The sequence below is a fragment of the Peromyscus leucopus genome, chromosome 1 (assembly GCF_004664715.2).
Source record: "Peromyscus leucopus breed LL Stock chromosome 1, UCI_PerLeu_2.1, whole genome shotgun sequence".
NCBI lineage: Eukaryota > Metazoa > Chordata > Mammalia > Rodentia > Cricetidae > Peromyscus > Peromyscus leucopus.
The window spans coordinates 189,169,077-189,194,402 of record NC_051063.1 but is presented as its reverse complement, the minus strand read 5'-3'; the positions used below and the strand labels follow the sequence as shown (position 1 = coordinate 189,194,402).

The 25,326-nt window shown below is 39.3% G+C and overlaps 3 protein-coding genes across 3 annotated transcripts in view; 1 reads left to right on the top strand and 2 right to left on the bottom strand.

Moving 5' to 3' along the window:
* The window catches only part of LOC114689339 (gastrula zinc finger protein XlCGF26.1-like), a 59,389-nt gene extending 37,090 nt beyond the window's left edge, over positions 1 to 22,299 (bottom strand). Inside the window, exon 1 of the mRNA XM_037202623.1 lies at positions 22,216 to 22,299. The gene's annotated coding sequence lies outside the window, so the exon portion shown is untranslated. The remainder of the gene's footprint in view (positions 1 to 22,215) is intronic.
* Positions 1 to 25,326, top strand: part of LOC114683972 (zinc finger protein 420-like) — a 593,185-nt gene that overhangs the window by 82,223 nt on the left and 485,636 nt on the right. The gene's annotated exons all lie outside the window — the stretch shown is intronic.
* LOC114683978 (gastrula zinc finger protein XlCGF26.1-like) lies at positions 11,486 to 22,305 on the bottom strand. Its single transcript, XM_028858376.2, is given in 5 exon segments — positions 11,486 to 14,636; positions 14,638 to 14,917; positions 16,104 to 16,230; positions 18,823 to 18,942; positions 22,216 to 22,305. Coding segments are annotated over 4 exon segments (1,755 nt in total). The 5' UTR covers positions 18,853 to 18,942; positions 22,216 to 22,305; the 3' UTR covers positions 11,486 to 13,318.

The window sequence follows — 25,326 nt, the reverse complement described above, 5'->3', positions numbered from 1 at the left end:
CAGCACCCAGGAGCCAGAGGAAGGGGACCACTGTGAGTTTGAGTCCAGCATGCTCTACATTGTGAGTTCTAGGACAGACAGAGCTACACCTTATCTTATAAATAAATACATAATAAATAAATAAATGAATGAATAAATAAATAAATAAACGGCAAGAAGGGAACATATTAAGACACATTTCTGAATGCTGTATTTGCATCATCTGATGGATAATTAATGAGAAATAACAATTAGCTAAGTAAATGTTATTGTTTTAAACTTTTACTGTGGGGCTCAATACATTATATTTTCTGAATCAATCAAATCTGTACTGGTTCCTCATAAGGCTAATTTCTAAACAGGTCTCAGAGGATGCCTAGTCCTAGGAGCAAAGGGCCCTCTTTGGAATAGGCAAATGGCAGAACAGGATTGTAAGTGCCCATGCTTACTTACTGGCACATGGTTACCTGATATGACAGGTAAGAAAATCAAACCAGGCCTGGGTTATGGGAACCACAGCAAGACTGGGGCTGTGACAATCATACTTTTTATACCCTTATCAGAAACAACAAAATATAGTGGCAGTTATAGTTGCCAGGATACAATGATATTTGTAATCTTTACAGGGTACACAAAATGAGCAAAAACTTCACATAAAACTCAACTATATCACACATTTGCTTCTGTATGAACTGACTAACAATGGTACATTCTTGAAATAACGAATAACTCACTGACCAACATGCATATAAACCCACAGAAAACAGAAAAATACATGTATGACATGTGAACATTGAGAAATGGCTAGCAAGTTACCATTAAAACAGGGTACACAATCACTAAGTTTACTCTTCCTTAAAGATTATAAACAATATGCTTCAAAAACAATGGTTCATTTATGCAAAATGAAAAAACTAATGTTAAAAAGGAATGAAAATTTGAGAAAGCTAGAGTTCAAGAACCTTCAGAAGATTAAAGAAAGATTCAAATTCTATTACAATTGTGGCAAAGGAAACCATTGAAACATGTGAAGACAGACAACAGGAGTAGTCAATGGGACAAAAATATAGACAAGGTTTATTACTATACAGAGATACTAAGCAATTTTTATCAAAGTCCTATTGGGAGTATATTAGGAAATGGGAAAACTGACAAAAAAGAAATAGAATCTAAAGAAACTACAGAAACAATCAAAACTAGGAGATTAGTAAACAAAGTGAGAGGCAGGAGTATTCCTAGTTATACAGTATCCTAAAATTAAAGTAATGAAATTCTTTGATGTTATGTGAACACATAGAATAAATGCATGGTGAAATTCGTAATTTAAATTTTATAATTGCATTTTCCCTTGGTAGTATTTTTCACATATGGTGTTAATAACATAAAATAGGATAATCTTGACATTATTTATAGTAGAATATTCTAGGATAATTTCTAGAGAAACAATATGGCAAACCGAAATTGCACATCCCATTTGCATATTTTTTGGTTTTTAAAACCTTTGTTAGACCGTGTATTTTAGTTTATGTGTATCAGTGCTTTGAATCATGTATGTATGTGGTCTGTTTGTTCCTGGTGCCCACTGAAGTGAGAAAGCATCTGATCCACTGTAACTAAAGTTAGGAATGGCTATCAACCACTTTGCCAGTGGTGGGGACTGCAACTATGTCCTGTTCAAGTTCAGCAAGTGCTATTAGCTGCTGAGCTAACTCTCATCCCCATTCCACCTCCAATGTCACTGGAACCTCTCACCATGCCTACCCCAGTCCCTCCAAAATACTTGGTGTATTTGTTATTGTCTATTTCCTCTCCACCTTCCAGGCCTCTTTGTTCTGCTTCACAAGTCAGTCTTGTCAGTGAGCCCAGACTGAGAAAGATCCTCCAAAATTACTTGGATTTCTATCAAAGTACTGTGCTCTGTAAATAAAGAGAAAACTAAATAGAGGATTTTATATAAAAGATTCAACTATCATGCAAGGTCTTAGTACTGTTACTCCTTATGGAGCATTTTCAGAAACATAACATGATTTTTGCCACTCTTAATCACATATTAATCAAAACGCAAGGGTTGGAATGGAAATGAATGGTTGGGATGAAAATATTTTTACAGTACTGAGGTTCTCAGTTAATCATGGAATAAATATAAAGGAAACCTTACTTATGCCATAAGAAACATTATGAAGAACAAAAAAGTAACATGCAATATTCTTTTCTAATTTGAGTTTCTACTTTTCCCCAAAAGATGTGAGACACATTCACATAGAGCTCATAAACTTACACAGTAGTTTTCATTGGAAATCACAGGAGCAGTAGAGACTGCAAGAAAGCAATGTGCACTCACAGAAACCAGAGTGGGGCAATTCATCAAAGTTCAACATCTGTACAAAGTACATTTCACTCTCTTCCCATAACAAGGAGTGTCATCAAATCCTGTAATTAAGAGGGTATTTGAGCCAGCAGTGTTCAGTGCTTTAATCTTAGCATGAAAAAGGCTGAGGGATTCTGGGAGGAAGGGACTGGACCTGCCTGGACTGATTCTACCAGGTTGATCTCAGTCCTTGGGGGAGGCTTTGCCCTGGAGGAGGTGAGAATGGGGGGGTGGGCTGGAGGAAAGGGGAGGGGGTAGGAGGGGGGAGAACAAGGGAGTCCATGGCTGATATGTAGAACTGAATGGTATTGTAAAGTAAAATAAAAGTGGGGGGGAAAGGGCTGAGGGAGACAGATCTCATGTACGTCCAGGCTTGGTCAAAATGGCGACTTCTCAGGGCAACAGACTGAAATATTTACTCAATAAAACAAAGCCAAAACCAAACAACAGCAAAAAAAAAATTAGTCATTCATCCATAAGAAACGTGCTTTTGTTGGGCCAACAAAATAAAAGACAGTGAGAGTCAATTTTTCTAATACACTTGAGTCATCAGAATTACCTAAAAGCAGTCCAATTTTGTCCTAAGCTATAGTGCATTTTATAACTGTAAATACAGTACAGCCTGATATTCTCTCACAGCAAACATACTGTGCTTTTCCATACTGTAAGGTGTAACATTAAGAACCTAACATATGAGTGCAGCTTGAGAACAACCACAGGATCCTCTGGTGCCACTTGGCTTAGATGGTGCCATTATAATAGGAAATGGGAGAGAGGGCCTGAATGGTTCATGTGGAGAGAAGCTATCTGAAGAGGCAAAGGTGATGATGTATGCGCTGATGTGACATCTGGGCATGGGCTTCTGCCATGGGCAATGTCTGGGTTTGTCGTCATACCACAGCCAGGGCCTGTGTTGATGTCTGTGGTTCTTATTTGCATTGATGGCCATGTGGATGCCTGGGGTCTGGACTGCCATTTAGGTCCATGTTAGTGTCTGAGGTCCATGCCGCCTCTGGGTGATGCTTATCTGAGTGGCCTGAACTGGCACCCAGGGCCATGGTGACTCATGGGCCCAGGCAGATATTTAGGATCATGTCTGGGTCTGTTGTCCTACTGCATTCAGGGCCTGTGTAGCTAGATTTTTTTTCTCTCCAGGTCCTGCCAAGCCACGGCAGTCCCATAGCCCACTTATAAAATAAACATACAGATGCTTATATTATTTAAACTGCTTGGCCATTAGGTCAGGCCTACATTGTCTAGCTTTTACTCTTTTTTTTTTTCCTTTTATTTTATTTTACAATACCATTCAGTTCTACATATCAGCCATGGATTCCCTTTTTCTCACCCCTCCTGCCCCCTCCCTTCCCCCCAGTCCACCCCCCATTCCCACCTCCTCCAGGGCAAAGCTTCCCCCAAGGACTGAGATCAACTTGGTAGACTCAGTCCAGGCAGGTCCAGTCCCCTCTTCCCAGGCTGAGCCAAGTGTCCCTGCATAAGCCCCAGGTTTCAGACAGTCAGCTCATGCACTGAGCACAGGACCCGGTCCCACTGCCTAGATGCCTCCCAAACAGATCAAGCCAATCAACTGTCTCACCTATTCAGAGGGCCTGATCCAGTTGGGGGCCCCTCAGACTTTGGTTCATATTTCATGTGTTTCCATTTGTTTGGCTATTTGTTCCTGTGCTTTATACAACCTTGATCTCAACAATTCTCGCTCATATAAACCCTCCTCTTTCTCACTAATTAGACTCCCAGAACTCCACCCGGGGCCCAGCCGAGGATGTCTGCATCCAGATCCCCCAGTCGTTGGATGGGGTTCCTAGCACAACTATTAGGGTGTTTGGCCATCCCATCATCAGAGTAGGTCAGTTCTGGCTGTCTCTCAACCATTGCCAGCAGTCTATTGTAGGGGTATCTTTGTGGATTTCTGTGTGCCTCTCTAGCACTTTGTTTCTTCCTTTTCTCATGTGGTCTTCATTTACCATGGTCTCCTATTCCTTGTTCTCCCTCTCTGTTCTTGACCCAACTGAGATCTCCTGCTCCCACAGGCTCTCTTTTCCTCAACCCTCACCCTTCATTACTTCCACTCATGTCGAGGCTGTTCATGTAGATCTCAGCCATTTCTCCATCACTGGGTGATCCCTGTGTCTTTCTTGGGGTTATTGGACTATTTAAATAGTTTATCTGGTCTTGATTTAACCCAGGTATGTGGTACCTATCCAGAAAATTATCCATTTCTTTTAGGTTTTCCAGTTTTTTGGAGTAGAGGTTTTTGAAGTATGACCTGATGATTCTCTGGATTTCCTCAATGTCTGTTGTTATGTCCCCCTTTTCATTTCTGATTTTGTTGATTTGGATTCTCTCTCTCTGTCTTTTGGTTAGTTTGGATAAGGGCTTGTCTATCTTGTTGATTTTCTCCAAGAACCAACTATTTGTTTCATTAATTTTTTGTATTATTCCCTTTGTTTCTATTTTATTGAATTCACCTCTCACTTTGATAATTTCCTGTCATCTATTCTTCCTGGGAGACTTTGCTTCTTCTTGTGCTAGAGCTTTCAGGTGTGCTGTTAAGTCACTAGTGTGAGATTTCTCCAACTTCTTTATGTGGGCATTTAGTGCTATGAATTTCCCTCTTATCACTGCTTTCATAGTGTCCCATAAGTTTGGGTATGTGGTGTCTTCATTTTCGTTGATCTCTAGGAAGTCTTTAATTTCTTTATTTCTTCCTTAATCTATTGGTGATTCAGTTGAGCATTATTCAGTTTCCATGAGATTGTAGGCTTTCTGTAGTTTTTGTTGTTGTTGAAATCTAACTTTAAACCATGGTGGTCTAAAAGAACACAGGAGGTTATTCCAATTGTTTTGCATCTGTTGAGATTTGCTTTGTGGCCAAGTATGTGGTCGATTTTAGAGAAAGTTCCATGGGGTGCTGAGAAAAGGTATATTCTTTTTTTGTTAGGATGGAATGTTCTGTAGATATCTATTAGGTCCATTTGGGTGATGACATCAGTTAAGCCCTTTATTTCTCTGTTAAGTTTCAATTTGGGGGACTGGAGAGATGGCTCAGCGGTTAAGAGCACTGACTGCTCTTCCAGAGGTCCTGAGTTCAATTCCCAGCACCCACATGGTGGCTCACAACTGTCTATAATGAGATCTGATGTCCTCTTCTGGCCTGCAGGCAGAACACTGTATACATAATAAATAAATCTTTAAAAACAACAACACACAACTAGTGCTGGGTAGTGGCAGCAACAGCAATGGTGGCACACGCTTTTAATCCCTGCACTTGGAGGCAGAGCCAGGCAGATCTCTGTGAGTTTGAGGCCAGCCTGGTCTACAGAGCGAGATCCAGGACAGGCTCCAAAGCTACACAGAGAAACCCTGTCTCAAAAAAAAAAGTTTCAATTTGGGAGATCTGTCCAGTGGTGAAAGTGGGGTGTTGAGATCTCCCAAATAGTGTTGAGATCACTATTAATGTGTGGGGTTTTATATGTGGTTTAAGCTTTAGTAATGTTTCTTTTACATATGTGTGTGCCCTTGTGTTTGGGGCATAAATGTTCAGAATTGAAACTTCATCTTGGTGGATCTTTCCTGTGATGAGTATGTAATACCCTTCTTGATCTCTTTTGATTGATTTTTGTTTGAAATCTATTTTGCTGGATACCAGGATGGCTACACCCACTTGCTTCTTAAGACAGTTTGATTGGAAATTCTTTTCCCAGCCTTTTATTCTTAGGTAGTGTCTATCTTTGAATAGATGGGTCCTGCTTTTGTATCCATTCTGTATGCCTATGTCTTTTTATAGGTGAATTAAGTCCATTGATATTAAGGGATATTAATGACCAGTGATTGTTCATCCCTGTTATTTTTTGGTGGTAGTATGTATGTACTTCTCTTCTTTGGGGTTTACTGCTGTGGCATTATCTATTGCCTGTGTTTTTGAGGGTGTATCTGACTTCCTTAGGTTGGATTTTTCCTTCTAGTGCTTTCTATAGGGCTGGGTTTGTGGATAAGTATTGTTTAAATCTGGCTTTGTCTTGAAATTTCTTGATCACTCCGTCTATGATGATTGAAAGTTTTGCTGGGTATATTAATCTAGACTGGCATCCATGGTCTCTTAGTGTCTGCATTACATCTGTCCAGGTCCTTCTGGCTTTCAAAGTTTCCATTGAGAAATTGGGTGTTATTCTGATGGGTTTGCCTTTATAGGTCACTTGGCCTTTTTCCTTAGCTGCTCTTAATATTCTTTCTTTATCCTGTACATTTAGTTGTTTAATAATTATATGGTGAGGGGACTTTTTGGGGGGGTCTAGTCTGTTTGGTGTTCTATAGGCTTCTTTTATCTTCATAGGCATTTCCTTCTTTAAGTTGGGAAAGTTTTCTTCTATGATCTTGTTGAATATATTTCCTGTGCCTTTGAGTTCGTATTCATTTCCTTCCTCTATCCCTATTTATTCGTAAGTTTGGCCTTTTCATGGTGTCCCAAATTTCTTGGACATTTTGGGTCATGACTTTGTTGGATTTACTGTTCTCTTTGACTGATGAATCTATTTCTTCTACCGTATCTTCAATGCCAGAGATCCTCTCTTCCACCTTTTGCATTCTGTTGGTTATACTTGCATCTGAAGTTCCCGATCGTTTACTCAGATTTTCTATTTCCAGCATTCCCTCTGTGTCTTCTTCATTTTTTCTATCTCCCCTTTCAGGTCTTGGACTGTTTCCTTCATTTGTTTCATTGCTTTTTCATGATTTTCTTTCAGTATTTTATTGTTTTCTTTCAGGACTTTATTGTTTTCTTCTAATTTGTTTGACCTTTCCTCTAGTTGTTTATAGCATTCTTCCCATTTTTTTTTTTTTTTTTTTTTTTTTTTTGTCTTTTCCTCTACACAAGCCTCTACCTTCTTCATGATGTTATTCATAAGGCTGTTTTTCTTCTGCTTCTTCCAATTTTTGATGTTCAGGTCTAAATGTTGGAGGAGGGCTAGGTTCTGGTGATGCTGTATTGCTCTTCATTTTGTGGTATGTACTTCTGCCTTGACATCTGCCCATCTCCTTGCGGTTTGTTCTTGGTCTTATCAGTGCACTTGGTTCAGACAGACCTGACAGATTCAGGAAGTCTCTCTCTCTCTTGTCCAGATGGGAGCTCTCTTGTCCAAATGGGAACTCCGGGGCAGGATGGGAGCTCTCTCTGGTCCAGAAGGGAAGACCTGGGCAGGATGGGAGCTGGAGGCCGGTCCCTAAGTCTCAAGAAGTGGCTGGGGTCTCGGGTGGATGGTTGTGGGGGCAGGGCATGGAGATTGCAGGGTCTGCTGGGGGTCTTGGAGAAGGGGTTACTTCCCGGTGGGGCTAGAAGGGAACCTGCCCGGTGGCCAGAAACTGGGGCCAAGTTAGGCAGGTCTTCTCCGGAGTGGCTGGTGCCCAGGGATGGGGTCCAGGCTGAGGCAGGACACTCCAGCTTTTACTCTTATACTCAGCCCATTTCTGTTAATCTATATGTCACCACATGTTCCGTGGCTTTACCTGTTGCCTTTACATGCTGCTCCCTGGGTGGCAGTCTGATGTCTCCTGACTCAGCCTTCCTGTTCCCAGAATTCTCTCCTCTGCCTGTCCTACTTCCTGACTGGCTACTGGCCAATCAGCATTTTATTTACACAGAGTGATATACACCACAGGCCTGTGTTGATGGCTATGGTCTGTGTTACCACCAAAGACCATAAAATGGGGAATGTCTGAGCCCTCAGCCACTACCTGTGGCCATGGTGGCATTCAAGGGCCATGCAGCTGCTGGGGCCATTTTGATCTGAGAGGCCTGTGCTGCCAGCTGACCTATGATGTAATGAGGGTGGAAGCTGCTGCTGAAGGCAATGTCTGGCATTTTTTTAATTAAGAAATTTTCTCAAAAAAAAAAAAAAAAAAGAAATTTTCTCTTCATTTTACATACCAACCACAGACTCCCCTGATATCTCCCTCCTCCCACAGCCTTCTCACCCAACCGATCCCCATCCCCACCTCTTCCAAGGCAAGGTCTCCCATGGGAAGTCAGTAGGCACTGGTACATTCAGTTGAGGCAGGTCCAAGCCCCCCTCCCTGCACCAAGGCTACACAAAGTGTCTCACCCAGGCAATAGGCTCCAAAAAAGCCAGGTTATGCACTAGGGATGGGCTCTGATCCCACTTTCTGGGGCCCCCTAAACAGTTTAAGCTTAACAACTGTCTTACCTATCCAGAGGGCCTAGACCAGTACCATCGGTGCTCCCCAGCTATTGGTCCACAGTTCATGAGTTTCCACTACTTTGGCTGGTCATCTCTGTACATTTCCCCATCATGATCTCAACGTCATTTGCTTATCAAATCCCTCCTCACTCTCATCAATTGGACTCCTGGAGCTCAGCCTGGCACCCAGCTGTGGATCTCTGCATCTACTTCCATCAGTCACTGGATGAGGGCTCTATGATGACAGTTAGGGTATTCAGCCATCTGATCACCAGTGTAGGCCATTTCAAGCACCATCTCAACTATTGCCAGTAGTCTAAGGTGGGGTCATCCTTGTGGATTCCTGGGAACTTCCTTAGCACTCTGTTTTTCCATATTCCCATGATGTGTTCCTTTACATGGTATCTCTTCCCTTTCTCTCTCACTCTGTCCCTGTTCCAGCTTGAACCTCCCGTTCCCCTGTTCTCATCCCCCATCCCTCACACTCCATTACCCCTCCTTACCCCCTGTATGCTCATGTAGACCTCATCTATTTCTCCTTCACTGAGCAATCCATACATCCTTCTGAGGGTCCTCCTTACTATCTAAGCTCCCTGGAGCTATGGGTTGCAGTCTGGTTATCCTTTGCTTTACATCTAGTATCCACTTATGAGTACATACCATGTTTGTCCTTCTGAGTCTGGGTTACCTCACTCAGGATGGTATTTTCTAGTTCCACCCATTTGCCTACAAACCTCATGATGTCATTGTTTTTCTCTGCTTAGTACTTCATTGTGTATGTGCCACATTTTCTTTATCCATTCTTCAGTTGAGGGGTATCTAGGTTGTTTCCAGGTTCTGGCTATTACAAATAATGCTGCTACAAACATGGTTCAGCATGTGTCCTTGTGATATGATTGAGCATTCCTTAGGTATATGCCCAAGAGTGGTACAGCTGGGTCTTGAGGAAGATTGATTCCCAATTTTCTGAGAAACCACCATACTGATTACCAGAGTGGCTGTACAAGTTTGCATTCCCACCAACAGTGTAGGAGTGTTCCCCTTGGTCCACATCCTCTGCAACATGAGCTCAACAGTTAAGAACAATGTCTAGCTCTTACCATGCTCTTTCACAAATTCTATTGAATGTTCCAATCCCACAAGGGCCTCTGCTTCATTTGCAATCATCACTCTGATATAGTGATAGTCCCTGTACCACTGATTTGCATATGACCCTCTCTGTCCATGTTCTTCTACACAGTTCCAGCTGTCAGACTATCTGGACCCATTTTATACAGCCTCATCACATGCTTGCTACCACCATAGACAAGAATTATGTGTATAAATAGTTACAAAATGAAATCAAGTGTGAGGGATACAATCGGAGATGTCTTTTCATTGTGCACAAGTTTAAAATTTTACCATGATATTGGAAATCTGTACTGATTTAGAATAAGGATTTCAAAGTACTCAAGCAGAGGGATCACTATCCATTGAAAACCTGAATTTGGAAACTCATCACCAGAGTCTGTCCAGCTGTTTGCAATCTCTAGATTGTTAAGGGACAGTCCAGAAAACTAACTTTCCACTGTCCAGTCTCGGGTCCAACACCCCTAATGCAGCAGTAACTGATAGAAATTATCTATGATCATTTGAATAAAAGTCTGAATTTATTCAAGATTGTACCAACCATGAGCTCCTGTTTCCATAAACTTCAATAATGACACCACCAAAATATTCTCAAACAATACTTTCTCATGGGCTAAATATAAATTTTTTTGTACTGATATATATGAAAAAAATGTGTAATTATATGGATATGTTAACAGAGACATTCTTGAGTTGTCTAAAGAACAAACTTTCTGAGTCTTCTTGGTTTTAGTATAAATATTCTAATATAATGCTTTGGAGTCAACTAGATGCTTTTTCATCTCTTCAAAGTATGTCAAATTGACTTTACAGCACACTTTTGGGGATTTCTATAATATAAATTAGCATATGTACATTGTATCATGTCCATAGATTATCTCATTAAAGCCTCATGGTTCCATGATATTTCTATAGATGGACTTACACATGAAATTAAGCCGAAGATAAATCCTCAGCAAATCCTTTGGAGTTCTGTTTCATATGAATATTCTGGGTTTTCTATAATATTAGCATTGTGGGGAGGCTTTAAAAAAGGAATTGAAATTCATTTCTTGGGGCTTGTAGAGTGGGAAGATATGGTATAGCATGACACAAGCACACCTCAAATGTCTGTAATATAGGCCCCTGGGTAGCACTGTTCTGAAAGTTATTGGAGTTGGCTAAATCATGGGATAATAGCATGAGTTCAAAGCTTTTCAGGAATACAACCCTGTTTGGATGATGTCTGTCAATGACAGTTTAGTAGCTATATTTCCATTTAGCCTTTTGCAGACTTCTCTCCCACTGCTCCTTGAATGCACGGAAGAAAGCAGCCTTCTATCTGAGACTTCCAAAGTCCCAACATTCTATGTGTGAACCCTTTATAACTTAACAAAGTACTGCTATGAATGCAACCCTGCAGCATTCTGTACAAACAACCTTCCCTATTTTTGTAGACTCAGATAAAAGCCTTTTCTCCAGTGGTCCCAACTTTCCTAATGCTGGACGCCTTTAATACAGTCCCATGCACTTGTATGTTGGTGTATTTGCATGTGGGCAGAACATGGGATCTTCGTTCCTAAGATCATTGAAAATATATTTTTCTATATCTTAGGCAATCCTGTGAAAGGGTCTTTTATTCCCAAAGGAATCATGGCCCACAGGTTGAGAACTGTTACTATATTATCACTTTCCTGTTTACAGCAACTGGAGGACAATTAATGGGTCAGCACATGTTTATGAGAAACATTTCTTGGGGAGATGCAACATGCATATGCACCTACTCACCACACCTGGAAACTGAAAACAGAATCAAGTCCAACTTTTTTAATTAATAGCTTTATTGGGATTGCTTACAGGAATATGGAGAAGCAGTTAGTTACTGGAGCATAAGGGAATGAAACATCATTGCTCTCACGAAAGTTGAAACCACAATGTGATCCAGCTTATGAATAATACATACCTGGAGCACACTGTACACCTATAGGCATCCTGTATTGTACATCTATATTTGTACATCTAAAGAGCATCCTATATTGATGGCTAAAATCCTCCTCCAAGGGGCATGACTTCTCTGAGTTTCTTCATTTGAGTTAAGATGGCTGAATTCTGTCAGTTTCAGAGATTTCTTGAATCTGTTTTAAGTGGTGTATTTCCTGCCTTAATCAGATTCCCTTCAAAATGTATCACTCCAGTCTCCAGGAAACTATTACACAATAGCATATACTTGAAGTTTCTGCATTTTGTCTTCATTATGAAGTATGAGTTGGAACAAATAAAAAGTTGATGAAAATTGCCCTACATGTTCGCTCTGCATAAACTCGTGGTATTTTCTAAGGTTTGAAAATAACTTAAAGGCTTTCACAAAATTCTTATGTTCATAATGATTCTTTAGTGTGGAGTCTCAAGTATAACTAAGAACAGAGCTTGGTTTAAGCACATGCCAAATTATTTCCCAAGGAAACTTTCCTTCTGGTACAAATTTTCAGGTGTTTTCTTACACCAGAGAGGCTAGTAAAGACTTTTCCGCATACATTACATTTTTAAGTTTTCTCTCCCATATAAATACTTTGATGTCTTCTCAGGGTGATTTTTGTAGATAAAATGGTTTCTCATATTGACTATTATGGTGGTTTAAACAGGTATGGCCCCCATGGACCCAAGTTTGAATGCTTGGCCCGTGGGGAGTGGCACTATTAGGAGGTAGAGCCTCATTTGTGTGGGTGTGGCCTTGTTGGAAAAAGTGTGTGATCATCAAGGCAGGTGCTGAGGTCTCCTATATATTCAAGCCACACCTATTAAACAGCTCACATCCTGCTGCCTGATCAAGATATAGATGTCTAAGCTCCTTTTCTAGCACCATGTCTGTCTGCAAGTCATTATGTTTTCCATCATGAGAATAATGGACTAAAACTGAAAATGGACTAAATTCTGAAACTGTAAGCCAGCCCCAATTAAATGCTTTCCTCTAAATGAACTGACATGGTCATGGTGTCTCTTCAGAACAATAAATCCCAAACTAAGCTAATTACACTTGTATGGTTTCTCTCCTAAATGAATTCTCTTATGGATTCTAAGAAATGAGCAAATAGTAAAGGAATTTTCACATTCACTCCATTTGTAAGGTTTCTCTTTACTATGTATTCTCTGATGTGTTCATGTTCTTCTGTCAGCCTAGCAGATGCACCTGACTGTGGCCCCATGGCCCTGCATTACACTGTTGCTCAGACTGTGGCTTGGTGGTTCCAATGGCACTGGTTGTGGCGTTAGCCATCATATGTAGTATTTAACTAAGTCTCTATTGTACTATTTACCAGTGAAAACTTGGAAGTCAGATGGTGGGGTGAAAACCTGCTAGTTCATAGGCCAAGAAACAACTAAATGGCCTTTTTGGCCAGGGACCCAGAAAGGAAGTGTCTCTCCAACCATCTCAAACCAGAGGACCACAAAACTGCAAGTCACTCCTTACTCCTTCTTGTCTTCCATATCCCTCCGTGTTCTCTATGGCTATTTTCCGCCAATTAGTTCTTGGTCCTGTCCCAATTCAAGGTTGATATTATTAACACTTGGGTTTCACAGTGTGATCAAGTATCCTAGAACATATTCTAAGAGCTAAACCAACAGAAAAGGATTTCTCACGTTTGGTACATTTCTAAAGTTTCTCTAATGTATGTATTCTCTGATGAGTCCTAAGACTGCTTTTTGTAGTAAAGAATTTGTCACATTCACTACATTTGTAAGGTTTCTCTCCTGTATGTGTTCTCTGGTGTATTCTAAGAGATGGGCCCCAGGTAAAGGATTTGTCACATTCACTACATTTGAAAGGTTTCTCTCCTGTGTGGATTCTCTGGTGACTTCTAAGATTGTCTTTTGTGGTAAAGGACTTGTCACATTCACTACATTTGTAAGGTTTCTCTCCTGTGTGGATTCTCAGATGAGTTCTAAGACTGCCTCGCCCTGTAAATGATTTTTCACATTTGGTACATTTATAAGGTTTCTCTCCTGTATGGATTCTCTGATGAGTTCTAAACGTCCATTTCTTAGTAAAAGATTTGTCACATTCAGTACATTTGTAAGGTTTCTCTCCTGTATGCACTCTCTGATGAATTCTAAACGTCCCTTTTGCACTAAAGGATTTCTCACATTCACTACATTTGTAAGGTTTCTCTCCTGTATGTATTCTCTGATGAGTTCTTAGTGTCGCTTTCTCAGTAAAGGATTTGTCACATTCACTACATTTGAAAGGTTTCTCACCTCTATGTCTTTTCAGATGTATTCTAAGATGTGAGCGACTTGTAAAGGATTTGTCACATTCGCTACATTTGAAAGGTTTCTCTCCTGTGTGGATTCTCTGATGAGTTCTAAGATGGTCTTTTGTGATAAACGATTTGTGACATTCACTACATATGTAAGGTTTCTCTCCTGTATGGATTCTCTGATGACTTCTAAGATTGTCTTTTGTGGTAAAGGATTTGCCACATTCACTACATTTGTAAGGCTTCTCTCCTGTGTGGATTCTCTGGTGAGTTCTAAGATGGCCTTTTTCATTAAAAGATTTGTGACATTCACTACATTTGTAAGGTTTCTCTCCAACGTGGATCCTGTAATGTCTTTTAAACTTTGATAAATGATAAAAGCACTTACCACATTCTGTACATTTGTAGGGGTTTTCTCTACAACGGATTTTGTAATGTACTTTCAGTTGTGAAAAATGCAGAAAAGATTTACTATATTTTAAACATTTATAAGAGTTTTCTCTAGTATGGGCTCTCTGATGCCTAATGAGGCTTGAATGAGTCTTGAAGCATTTCCCACATTTCCTGCATTGATGTGCTTTCTTCCTGCTATCTGTTTGTTTCAATGTGATTTCTGTATTAGAGTCAAAAGATGTATCACACTCTGTATTTTTGTGTTCTTTCTTTCCTGCATGAGTTCTTTGATTTTGGCTAATGATGGAACACAAATTTAAAACAGTCTTTATATTTGCAAAGTTCTTCTCCAGCATTCCCACTTTTGTGTCTGTTGAGGTTTAAGGTTTCAACACAGGCATCTCTGTGGTTAAAAAAGCTGTACTTGTAATTTTCTGCAGTATCACTTGTGTCATAAGGTCTACATTGGCAGAGTTCATGAATCACTTTGCCAAGCTCATTACATTTATAAGACTTCTCTTTGACATTTTCATGATCATGGATGAAATGCTTTGTGTCTTGATGCAAGACCTTCTCATATTTACCACATATGCAATGGTTCTCTGAAAAATAGTGTAATTAGGGATAATAGCAAGTAATGCATGAGTATCAGATTCAATAACTGATGTTTTCTTAGGTTTACAATGACATATACACTAGTAACTTTCAGGGACAGAGCTCTTAACAGAGGATGTTTCTTTTTCACAATCATTAAGTGGATGCTCATAAGAATCTCCAATCTGATGTACATCAAACCACAGGGACCAATTATAGCCTACTCATTCTTTTGTTCCATTTACTAATTTTTTTCATTTATATGACATCCCAACTGCAGTTTCCCCTCCTTCCTGTCTTCCTGTCCCTCTCCCTACCTCCCCTCTTTCCCTCATCAACTCCTCTTTCTGTTCTGAAAGAGGCAGGCTTCCTATGAGTGTCCATAATGCATGGCATATTAAGTTGAGGTAGGACTAAGCTGGGCAAAACAACCCACTCTGAGGAATAGCTTCCCAATAGCAAGCCAAAGTTAGGGAAAGGCCTTGATCCCACTGCCAGGATTCCCACAAACAGACCCAACTAAACAACTGCCATACATATGTAGAGGACCTAGGTCAGTCCCAGGCATAGCCTTCGCATTCTTATCTTCACACTGTACCTCATAGCTGGTAAGACAAATAGGTGTTTGAGCAGTAAAGATCTTTGAGAGAGAAGCTCTGTGAAGGAATATATGAAGAATGTTTCCCTATTTCTTATGTTTTTAAGACAGGTGGCAGGGAACTCACCATGTGCTCTTGCTTCAGCCTCCATTGTGCAAATATTAAAATCATTCTGTGCAAATACTAAACATAGCAACCACATCTCAAAAATAAAAAAACACAAACATTCTCATAATGAACAGCTCTTTCTCTAAAACTTTCTGAGTTGTTTAAAATCAGAAATATGTGAAGAGTTCAATCCAGTAGGAAAATTAAAATAAAATATATTTCCTTACTCTGAATATTCAATATTCTTTGAACTTTGAAATAATTTTCTTTATATATTAGATAGGAGGACTGAAGAGATCACAGAGAATATAGTATTGGTTACTCTTTTAGAAGACACAGAAAAATGTAAATGAAGCATTAAAAAGTTATGTTGGGAACCAGAATTTCCCTCATTTCAAGGATTCTCTAGGATCAGAGTTTACATATACACAAAGTAGGTAAATAAAAAAAAAATGAATCAGGAATTCTATAAGAAGAGCATTCTTACCCACAAAGAGTAGATTGTTGTAATTCTCCAACATCACATCCATGTACAAAGCCTTCTGAGCACAATCTAGACATTCCCATTCTTCCTGTGAGATGTCCACAGCCACATCCCTGAATGATAACAGACCCTACAATGGAAAATTACCTATTGACCATGCACTGATTGACAAATGATTTCTTGGGTAAAAGAATTAAAGACATGTTTGTGATATAGATAAGGCATGGCAATTTTTAAAAGACAAGATTTTTCTAGAAGTGCTGCATTGCTACTCTTTCTGAGACAATATACAGGACATAGTACATTGCTTACATCCATTAGGTCTCTGTCCTCCATGAATAGTCTGAAGTTTCCTAAGACTTAAATAGCAGATGAAAGATTTGCCACAATCACTATATTTGAAAAATTTGTCTCCAGTTTGCAGTATGTCATGTTGTAAAGTCTTGAAAATGTAGTTTGGTGCCCAGTACACTCATGGCACAAAAAAAAAAAAGAATTTAATCTCAGATCCATGATATCCAATGCTCTCTGCTGAACCTTATAGGCAGGATTCATACCCAATACATACACATACTTTCAAGCTAATATATGGAAATATATAAAATAAAATTACAATTTAATTTTAATAAAAGATACCTTTAAAAAAAATCCAGAGTCTATATATTTCCTATCTCTGTGAAAACAGGATGACATAATAATCTTGGAAACAGCAAACTTTTAGGGAATATAACATAGACATTTGAGGTCTAGATGCGGGAAAGTATCTTTATGAAATAAATGTTGATATCAAACAGAATCTGTGTTACATCTCAGAGGGCAAAGTTATTATGAGCAAAGGTATGTTTCCAAATTATAGAGCAGATGACCTGGCTTAAATATCTGCACTAGCTCAATCCTGTCTGAAGCTTGGTTCACCTGACTCTATTTAAAATGCCCAGGTGAGATCTTGAGGCCTAGGTACAATGCTGCACCCTTTCTAGAACAAGAGTTAGAATACATAATGCAGAATTCATGGATGAATTAAAAGTCAATATTTTCTTGAGAGTAAAGATTATAAAATCATTGAATATATACATTTTAGAAGATATTTTATGAGAAATATTTACAACAATGAAGTAAATACAAACAGTAGAATTAGACAACATTAATGTTATCTAAATTTTTCTAAAAGTTGACACAAACAATATTGATAACAATTCCATAAATTCCATATGGTGTTTCAATAAAGAATAATTAGAAATACATAAGTAAATAAATGGCATATTTGACAATGCAGTCATATGAAATAAAACATTTTTGTTATCAAAAGAAATGTATTAGAGTGAGAAATATTCTAATTCTTTATTAATTTTGAATATATTATTGCTTATGGATTGACTCAAAGAAATTTAAACCTCTTAATTCCAACTTTTTTTTTCAGTAATTGAGCTCATTCATCTAATAGGATTTTAGCATAGATAAATATCACTTATGATTACGCCTTCATTTTTCAAGAACTAGAATACACATGGTTATATACTGTGACAAGTGTGCACAAGAAATGTAAACCGGGAGCCTGAAGGCATGGCTCAGAGGTAAAAGGCACTTGCTGTTCCTGCAGAGAAACCTAATTTACTTCTCTCTAAACACTTAGCAACTAACTACAATGTCTGACTTTAGTGCCAAGGGTATGGTGCTAAAACTCAGGGATCCAGGGACATAATGCATCATGCAGTGTACATAAAAATATGCTGATGACATCTCATATACTTAAATATTATTGTGATGAAAGAAATAGAAACATTAGCACAACCCCTCAGAATTTCTCCCTGTGTAATACAAACCTTCAGAGAGAGTAAAAAACGGCTGGCAAAGACCTTTTCTCTCCAAAAGAAAAGAAGAGAGTAAAGTAATTAAGAGGGACATTTGTTTATGCTTGAAAATTGATGGCTTATATGCAGCACCAAGTCAGTACTCTCTAGAAAATTCTTACTAATATATTCCACATAATGCTATACAAAGATCGAGACAGCAGTGCTTATGGCCCTTCTGAAAAATGAAATGAGACAAAGAGAGAATTAGAATTTTCTAAAGAGAGCTAACCAGTGAGCGTTGAGCAGAATGTCTCATGAGACAAGTACATTTCATGTGTCACCACACTCATCATCACTGTATGGCATAATATGACAAAAAGAGAAACCAGAATACTGCAACCTTCATCTCTTCACAGACACAGCAACTTTCTGGCAAAAGCAAGCCACATATAACTTCTATCATCTGTGTTCTCCAGGGTGTTAAAATATTTACTATTATGGTCCAAGACAATGAGTTTCTTCTAATTCTACTTTTCTATAAATTTCTCAGTGATGTCAGTGAAAAGTCCTTGTATTGGCATGTCCACGTTCATAAGCCTGCTTCTGGAAAACTAACCATTCCAGAAATGCAACTATGTGGTACATGAGACCATCCTTCCTCACTAATATAAAAGGCCACAGGTCCATTCAAAGAATGAAAGATTTAAAAAACATAATCTTGAATATAAGAGAAGAAAAAATACAGATAAATAAGGCAAAAAAAAAAAAAAAAAAAAAAAAAAATAAACACTTTCACTAACATTGCAAATGAGTGATAGAAATTTAATAATATTTAAATAAATGGTTTCAATAAATAAAAAAAAAAAAAAAAAAAAAAAAAAAAATATCAATAAAAACAATTTTCAGAGAAAAGTGGACATGACACTGACCTGGGGAGCTTTAGCCACAGAAGCATTCATTGTTCTTGTTGCTCTTCTCTGAGTTTCTCTTGCAGAAACAAAGACTGGAATTCTTGTTGAAATTTCATATCAACTTGTTAAAATGCAAATCTAAAAATAATACAACACTGTTATGTTCAATGCCAAGCCACATAAAAAGACCCCATAACAAAATGATACCAGAAATTTTGTCAACATTCCTCCAGACAGGATAGCATGGAAGGATATATTTAGAGTGGTGAAAGAAAATCACTATGAACCTTATCATTGCACCCAGTAACAAGAGCTCTTAAATTTCATGGAGAAGGAAGGACATACGAAGGTTATAAAATAACAAAGGTCATCCACGCATGTTGCACCATAGATCATAATTAGAGGCAAAACTTACAAAGAAAAATCAGAGAGAAATTAGCCATGACAACCCAGGAAATAAGGCATTTTACAAAAGAATAGATGAATGGGAGAACTAGGGAGTACCAGATTATTTTCCAACACACACAACCAGCAAACCACCATTTCTAATTAGAAGGAAGAAAATTACTACGCCCAATTTTACTCACAAAAATATTAACAATCATTTTGGTATTTAATTGTACTAAATTGATTTTTTGTATGTTATAAATAAGTTGCTGGGGATCAGAGCTATAGACCATAGACAGAGCGTGGCGTTGGTGCACATGCTTTAATCCATAGATCTCTGTTTTCAGATACAGCCACATGAACATATCTTTAGACTGCTGTAATACAGACAGTGACGACAGTCAGTGTTGAAACCATGAGGAGCAGAATGACTATGAAACGACTTACACAGGGAAATAGCTCTTTTCGAGAACGGAACACAGAGAAGGGGAGATTTACTCTGAGCTTGACTTTTTTTCTTTTTATTTTTTTTTTTTATTTATAAGACTTGTACATTAAAATCATGAAAAAAGACCATATAAATACAAGATTATGTCAAAAGACAAACTTCAGGAGATTTTATGATAAACTCCTAAAGGAAACAGGAAAAAATGGAACATAGCTGAACACAGTAAAGGGAAGGTATGTTATACTGAGGCCCCCAGAAGAGTGCAGGGGGAAATGAATAGCATTAGCAAGAAAACCAAAAGGAGAGTAAGACAAGATGCGCTCTCCAGTCTTAGTGAATCTAGAGGCATAAGAGTGAGCCTCAAAAAAACTGAATAAGAAAAAAAGAATTATGAAGTAACTGGTAGGAAAGGCACCAAAGTCCTTTTTAATGATGATATTATCATGCATAACACTTCAGAGTCACCACAGGAAAATCTTAGACTTGCTAAGTGCTTCACATGTTAGTTAAAAATAGAAAACTAACACACAAAATTACTACTTTTTCTATTTGTTAATAATGACAACTTGAAAAATGATTTAGTAATTTAAGGCATTCCAGTTGTTTCCAAAAGATCTAGCAATAACACTAAGTAATCATGAATTCACTTCTAAATAGAAAATCTTAAGGCACTTAGAAAGAAAACTGAAAAGTAATTATACTCAGATTCCTCCCACAGTTTCTCTCTCTACCTAGAAATCCCACTTATCTTGTCCTGCCTAGCTACTGGCTGTTCAGCTTTTTATTAAACCAAAGCAACACATCTTCACATAGGGTACAAATAAACAGCAACAGGAAGGTTTATGCAGAGGGAAACCACAAGAAGACCTTCAATGTCTATGGAAGAGAGCAGAAACTGTTCTGTTCTGCCAACTTTATGGTTAAGGCAACTCAAAAGAAACTCTGGGTATCTGCTTTGCATTACAGAATTTAAAAAAAAAAAGCAGATAGTCATATCATAACATGCAGATAGTCATGTCTGTACATTTTAAGGGTGAGTAGGGGTCACTGAGTCAGGGTTCCTGGGAACTTATCTTCCAGACTGGAGTCAGAGACAAATGGCTAGTGGGTACCATGATGGATGCCTAAAATGGAAGTTTCTTTAGCTCTCACACTAAAATACAACATCTGACCATTTGGTCACATTTTTTTTCATTCTACCTGGTAGGTACAGTACATGTATTTATCATGTGTGTCATACTATCTTGAAGAACATACACATCGATCTGCCAAGTTTTTTCTCAAATTGATAATAAACTTGTCGATCAGATCTAGTTACAGTCATTCTTATCATCTAAGAAGGTTTTACATGCTTCACTTAGGTAAAATATATCTTACCAATTCACTCCTCCTTTAAATGTGGACCTGTTTTCTAAGTTGCATGCATACTTGTGTGAGAATACTGATCCCTTGAAATCCACGTGAATGCACTGATAGGTAGATCATTTCAATTCAGGCTATACATCTATAAATGGAATGTCTGTGCTAAATGTTTTAAGTGTTTCTCAACTTTCCTAAAGTTGTGAGCCTTTAAAGCAGTTCTGCGTATTCATATGTAGATATGTCTGCATGTGAGCAGACCTGCCTGGAGATGGATAGAGGGGAGGTGCCTCGCTTTATGAGATTATCAGAAATGTTTTCCATTAGTACTAAGTGACTCCCTTATAAAATGTGGTTGGACCCACCCCCCAAGGGGTCTTGACTCACAGGTTGAGAACCATTGTGTTAGACACCGTCAAGACAGGACGCATGGCAGAAACTACCTGATGGCTGCCAGAGAGAAGAGACTGTTCTTAGGAATAAAGTGAACCAAACCATTTCAGGGTATGCCTTGGAATTAATCACTGATTATGCCAGATCCTTCAAAATCCTATCACCTATCTTCTTGAACATGAATAGAGCTGTGTCTTGGTATTCTTCCAGGCAGTTCTCAGGTTCCGAATTAGTAATATATATGACTATGGTGACACTTCTCAGCTCTGGGATGTTATAGATTTCCTCTCTGGCAATCAACTTTGTAGTTCTATGCATAGGTAAGAATGTGTGACATGGGTCTACTGCCATATATACACGTAAATACACATATGTGCATACAGATACATACATATGCTAAAGCATATATCAAACTTAAGGACTCATTGTGAATGTCATGATAATGTTACTACACATTTTCATGACCATGGCATCAGAATATACATAGCACTTTATTACACTGACATTACATGTATCTCATATCCAATAGCTTTCTTGATATTTAACAGACATTTGGATGGTGTCTTTCCTTGCTACTACTCAAGCACTTTAGAGTCACAATGAGAGAGAAGATGTCATTTAATACTACCATCATTCTACCTGATCATGCTGGTCATTGTGTGGACTGGTGCTACAATAGGACAATCTTTTGATTATTCTCAGTGGACTTCTCTAGAATCATTTAGAATTAAACAGAATGTGGCAAAAACAACTTCATGTCCTCTTTCTACTGTCACTTGAACCCTTCCCCATGTCTTCACCCCTCCTCAGACCCTCTAACACACCTGGGTCCTTTGCTACTGTCTCCTCTCTCTTCTCCATCCAGGGCTCTTTGTTCTGATCCACAGGTGAGCAGGACTGACAGACCTTGTGAGACTGCACAGGAGAAAGAGATTCTTCAGAAAGCACCTGGAACGTTGCAAGGAGGAAATACAAAAGATGCTAACACCTGACAAAAGGAAAAAAAAATCAAGGAAAGAGAAAATATCAGGAAAAATGTCTCTTTCTCTAAGGATTTCATTTTACTCTGTGAGATGTGAGACTCCTTCACACACAGCTCACACACATGCAGAGTAGTTTTCTCAGGAACCCTGAGGAGAAGCAAGGGAGACTCCAGAAAACTATTCTCACCCTTAGAATCCAGACTGCTGCAGTTCTCCAACAGGAGATCTGTGCAAAAAGCCCTGTGAGCAGGGTCTAGACATTCCCACTCCTCCTCCAAGTCCAAAGTCACAGCACTGAAGGTCAAAAAACCCTGAAATAAAAAAAAAAAAAACATTTGTGTTATATGTGCATGGGAAGAATACTTTTCTTCAATGAAAGAGACATTTTTCTGATACAGGTGAGTGATCATAAATATTATAAAATAATACTGTTTAAAGTGTATTTGGTAACTATAAAATAGTTAAATAAATAGTATAAAATACACTCTCACAGCATGTATGTTGGGCTTGGCTGGACCTAAGGTGTAACGTAAGAACACAGTAAGTATATGAAGACACATTTCTGAATGCTGTATTTACATTCTAGACTACCTATATCTCAGATGGAAAATTAATGGGGAGTAAAAGGTTTGCTTAATGTTTACAACCATATCTGGGGCACTCCGTAAAACATATTTTCTGTTTAATCGTATCTCACTGGTTCCTCATGTGATTACTAGCCACAAACTCTCTGGGGATGCCTAGTCTCAGGGGCAAGTGCCACTCTCTAAAATAGGCCTGTGGTAAAACAGGGAAGTTAGAAAGCATGGATGAATTTAAATTCCAGGACTATTGAAACTGTCACATAGCAAAGAGAATCCTGTTTGCAAACATCGGACAATGCAAATGCTCTCCTGGATTATTTTATGATTTATATTATGACAGAAGAGTCTGGCAACATAAGGTAAGTGTAAAATAATCACGATAAGACCCACTTCATGGGATCTCAAACTTACCGACAATGGAAAAGATATCGGTAACAGAATATTGAAAGCTGTGTCTGTACGGAAAAGGCGGCCTGCCAGGGTGGGCCGTTAAGAGAATGCGCCACATGCAACAGGTCTAGGGTGAGGCTTATTGGGGGAGGAGCATGAGCACAAGAGCAAAAGGCGGTCTTGGGGTGGGGACATGAGAGACAGACAGAGAACAGGTAAGAGAGCAAGCAAGGAGCAAGAGAGAGAACTGTGACAGATGAATACTTTCAAGGGGTGTTCGAGGCGCGCAGGGAGGCATCCAGCTTGTAGTGCGGGGAAACGACCGCACCTGACTGCAGGTGATGACATAAGCTGCCGCAGAATCCCCGACGTCCCGGGCAGGACAGAGGGAGCCAAAAGTGTCCTGAGCAGCCTCGGCGAGCACACCCCGGTCCCTCCCCTCCCGTGTCCCAGCCCCGCAGCTCCTCTGACCTGGGAGGTTCCAGGGCCGCCGGGCTGCGGTTCCCGCCACTGCGCTGCTGACTGGTGACTTTCCCAGGCCGCCCCGCGCGGCGACTGCGGCTCCGGGGAGATTTCAGGTCCGGGGAGATTTCAGGTCCCGAATACCCGGCCGGGTCTTCCACGTGCAGTTCCAGACCACGATGCTCCCCGAGTCCAACAGGGAAGGGTGATATTTCCTGGCACTTCAGCCTCATTCCTTGGAGCAGCACCTCCTGGCCCCGCCCAATACACCCCGCTTCCGGTTATGCGTTTCCTCTAGACCCGCCTACCGCGGGCTCTTTTTCTTAATTAGTTTACCAATTATTCCCCGCCCCCACAGGTCTTTCCCCCTAAACCTCTCTGATTACGCTGTGTCCCCGTTATTTCAGAGACCGGTCCCTCCCACTCGGTCTCAGGCTGCCTTCCACACAGCTCCAGCTGTCAGGCTGCCCTGCACCCGCTCTGCACAGCCTCCCCACATGCTCGCTGCCAGCCTAGACCAGAACTGGATCTAGGAGGACACTGCACACGGATATCTGACCCCAACAATTAGTCCTGAACCCTTCAGATACAAGCTTTCCTGCCTAACTTCTTATCTTGGGATAACAGTCTCCTGGGTTAAAAATTCACAGAAAAAGACAACAGACACTCTAAATTCTGATGCTCAAGTCCCATTCCCAGCACACTAAGATTAAAACTTTAGTCCATTCCCAAAACTAAGATTAAAAAGCATTTGACTCAAATCATTAACTATATCTGTAACCCCTAAGGAGAGCAATTTAAACGATATCCACTCTACAGAAAAAGATGAGCATGTTCAAGGAGGTAAAAGTATGTAAAGCATGGGAATCAACTCAAAGAGGATAGGAACAAAATGATTCATGGGCAAGGAAACACTAGCTAATGCCTGTAGGAAATGAGGACACTGTAGGATGTGAAAAACGAATTCATTAGTTAAACATACATAAACAAAACAAGAAATGAGAAATGCAATAATCCTAATAATAACTCAGAGATCAGAAAGGAAACAGATTATCAGGCTTGAAGACAAGGTAGAGGAGCTGGATAGTTTAGTCAAAGAAAATAATAAAATGTTCCATGAAAATAATAGGTTAAAGGTAAAAGTGAAATTCCAGCAGCATATTCTACTCTTATATGAAATATTCTTTTTTTTTTTTTTTTTTTTTTTTTTTGTAACTCACTCTGGTGAATGTTTCTGGGAAGCTAGATAATCATTTCCATCACTATGCAAATGAAGTAACACTAAAAAGCCATCTTTATCCTTCCCTCACAGATCTCCACTACTGCCGCTCAAATATCCAGAACTACACTATTAGCAACGTTAACTTGGGGGAAGACATTTCAGTAACTCAGGATTTTGAAAGGAAATGGGTGTCTCAGGAAGTCAATGGTCAGTCAGACTATTAGCAACCTAGTGCTAAACTCATCCTGTGCTGTTCTGCTCTCACTGCTAGATTGTGAAATTGTGGTTTTACTA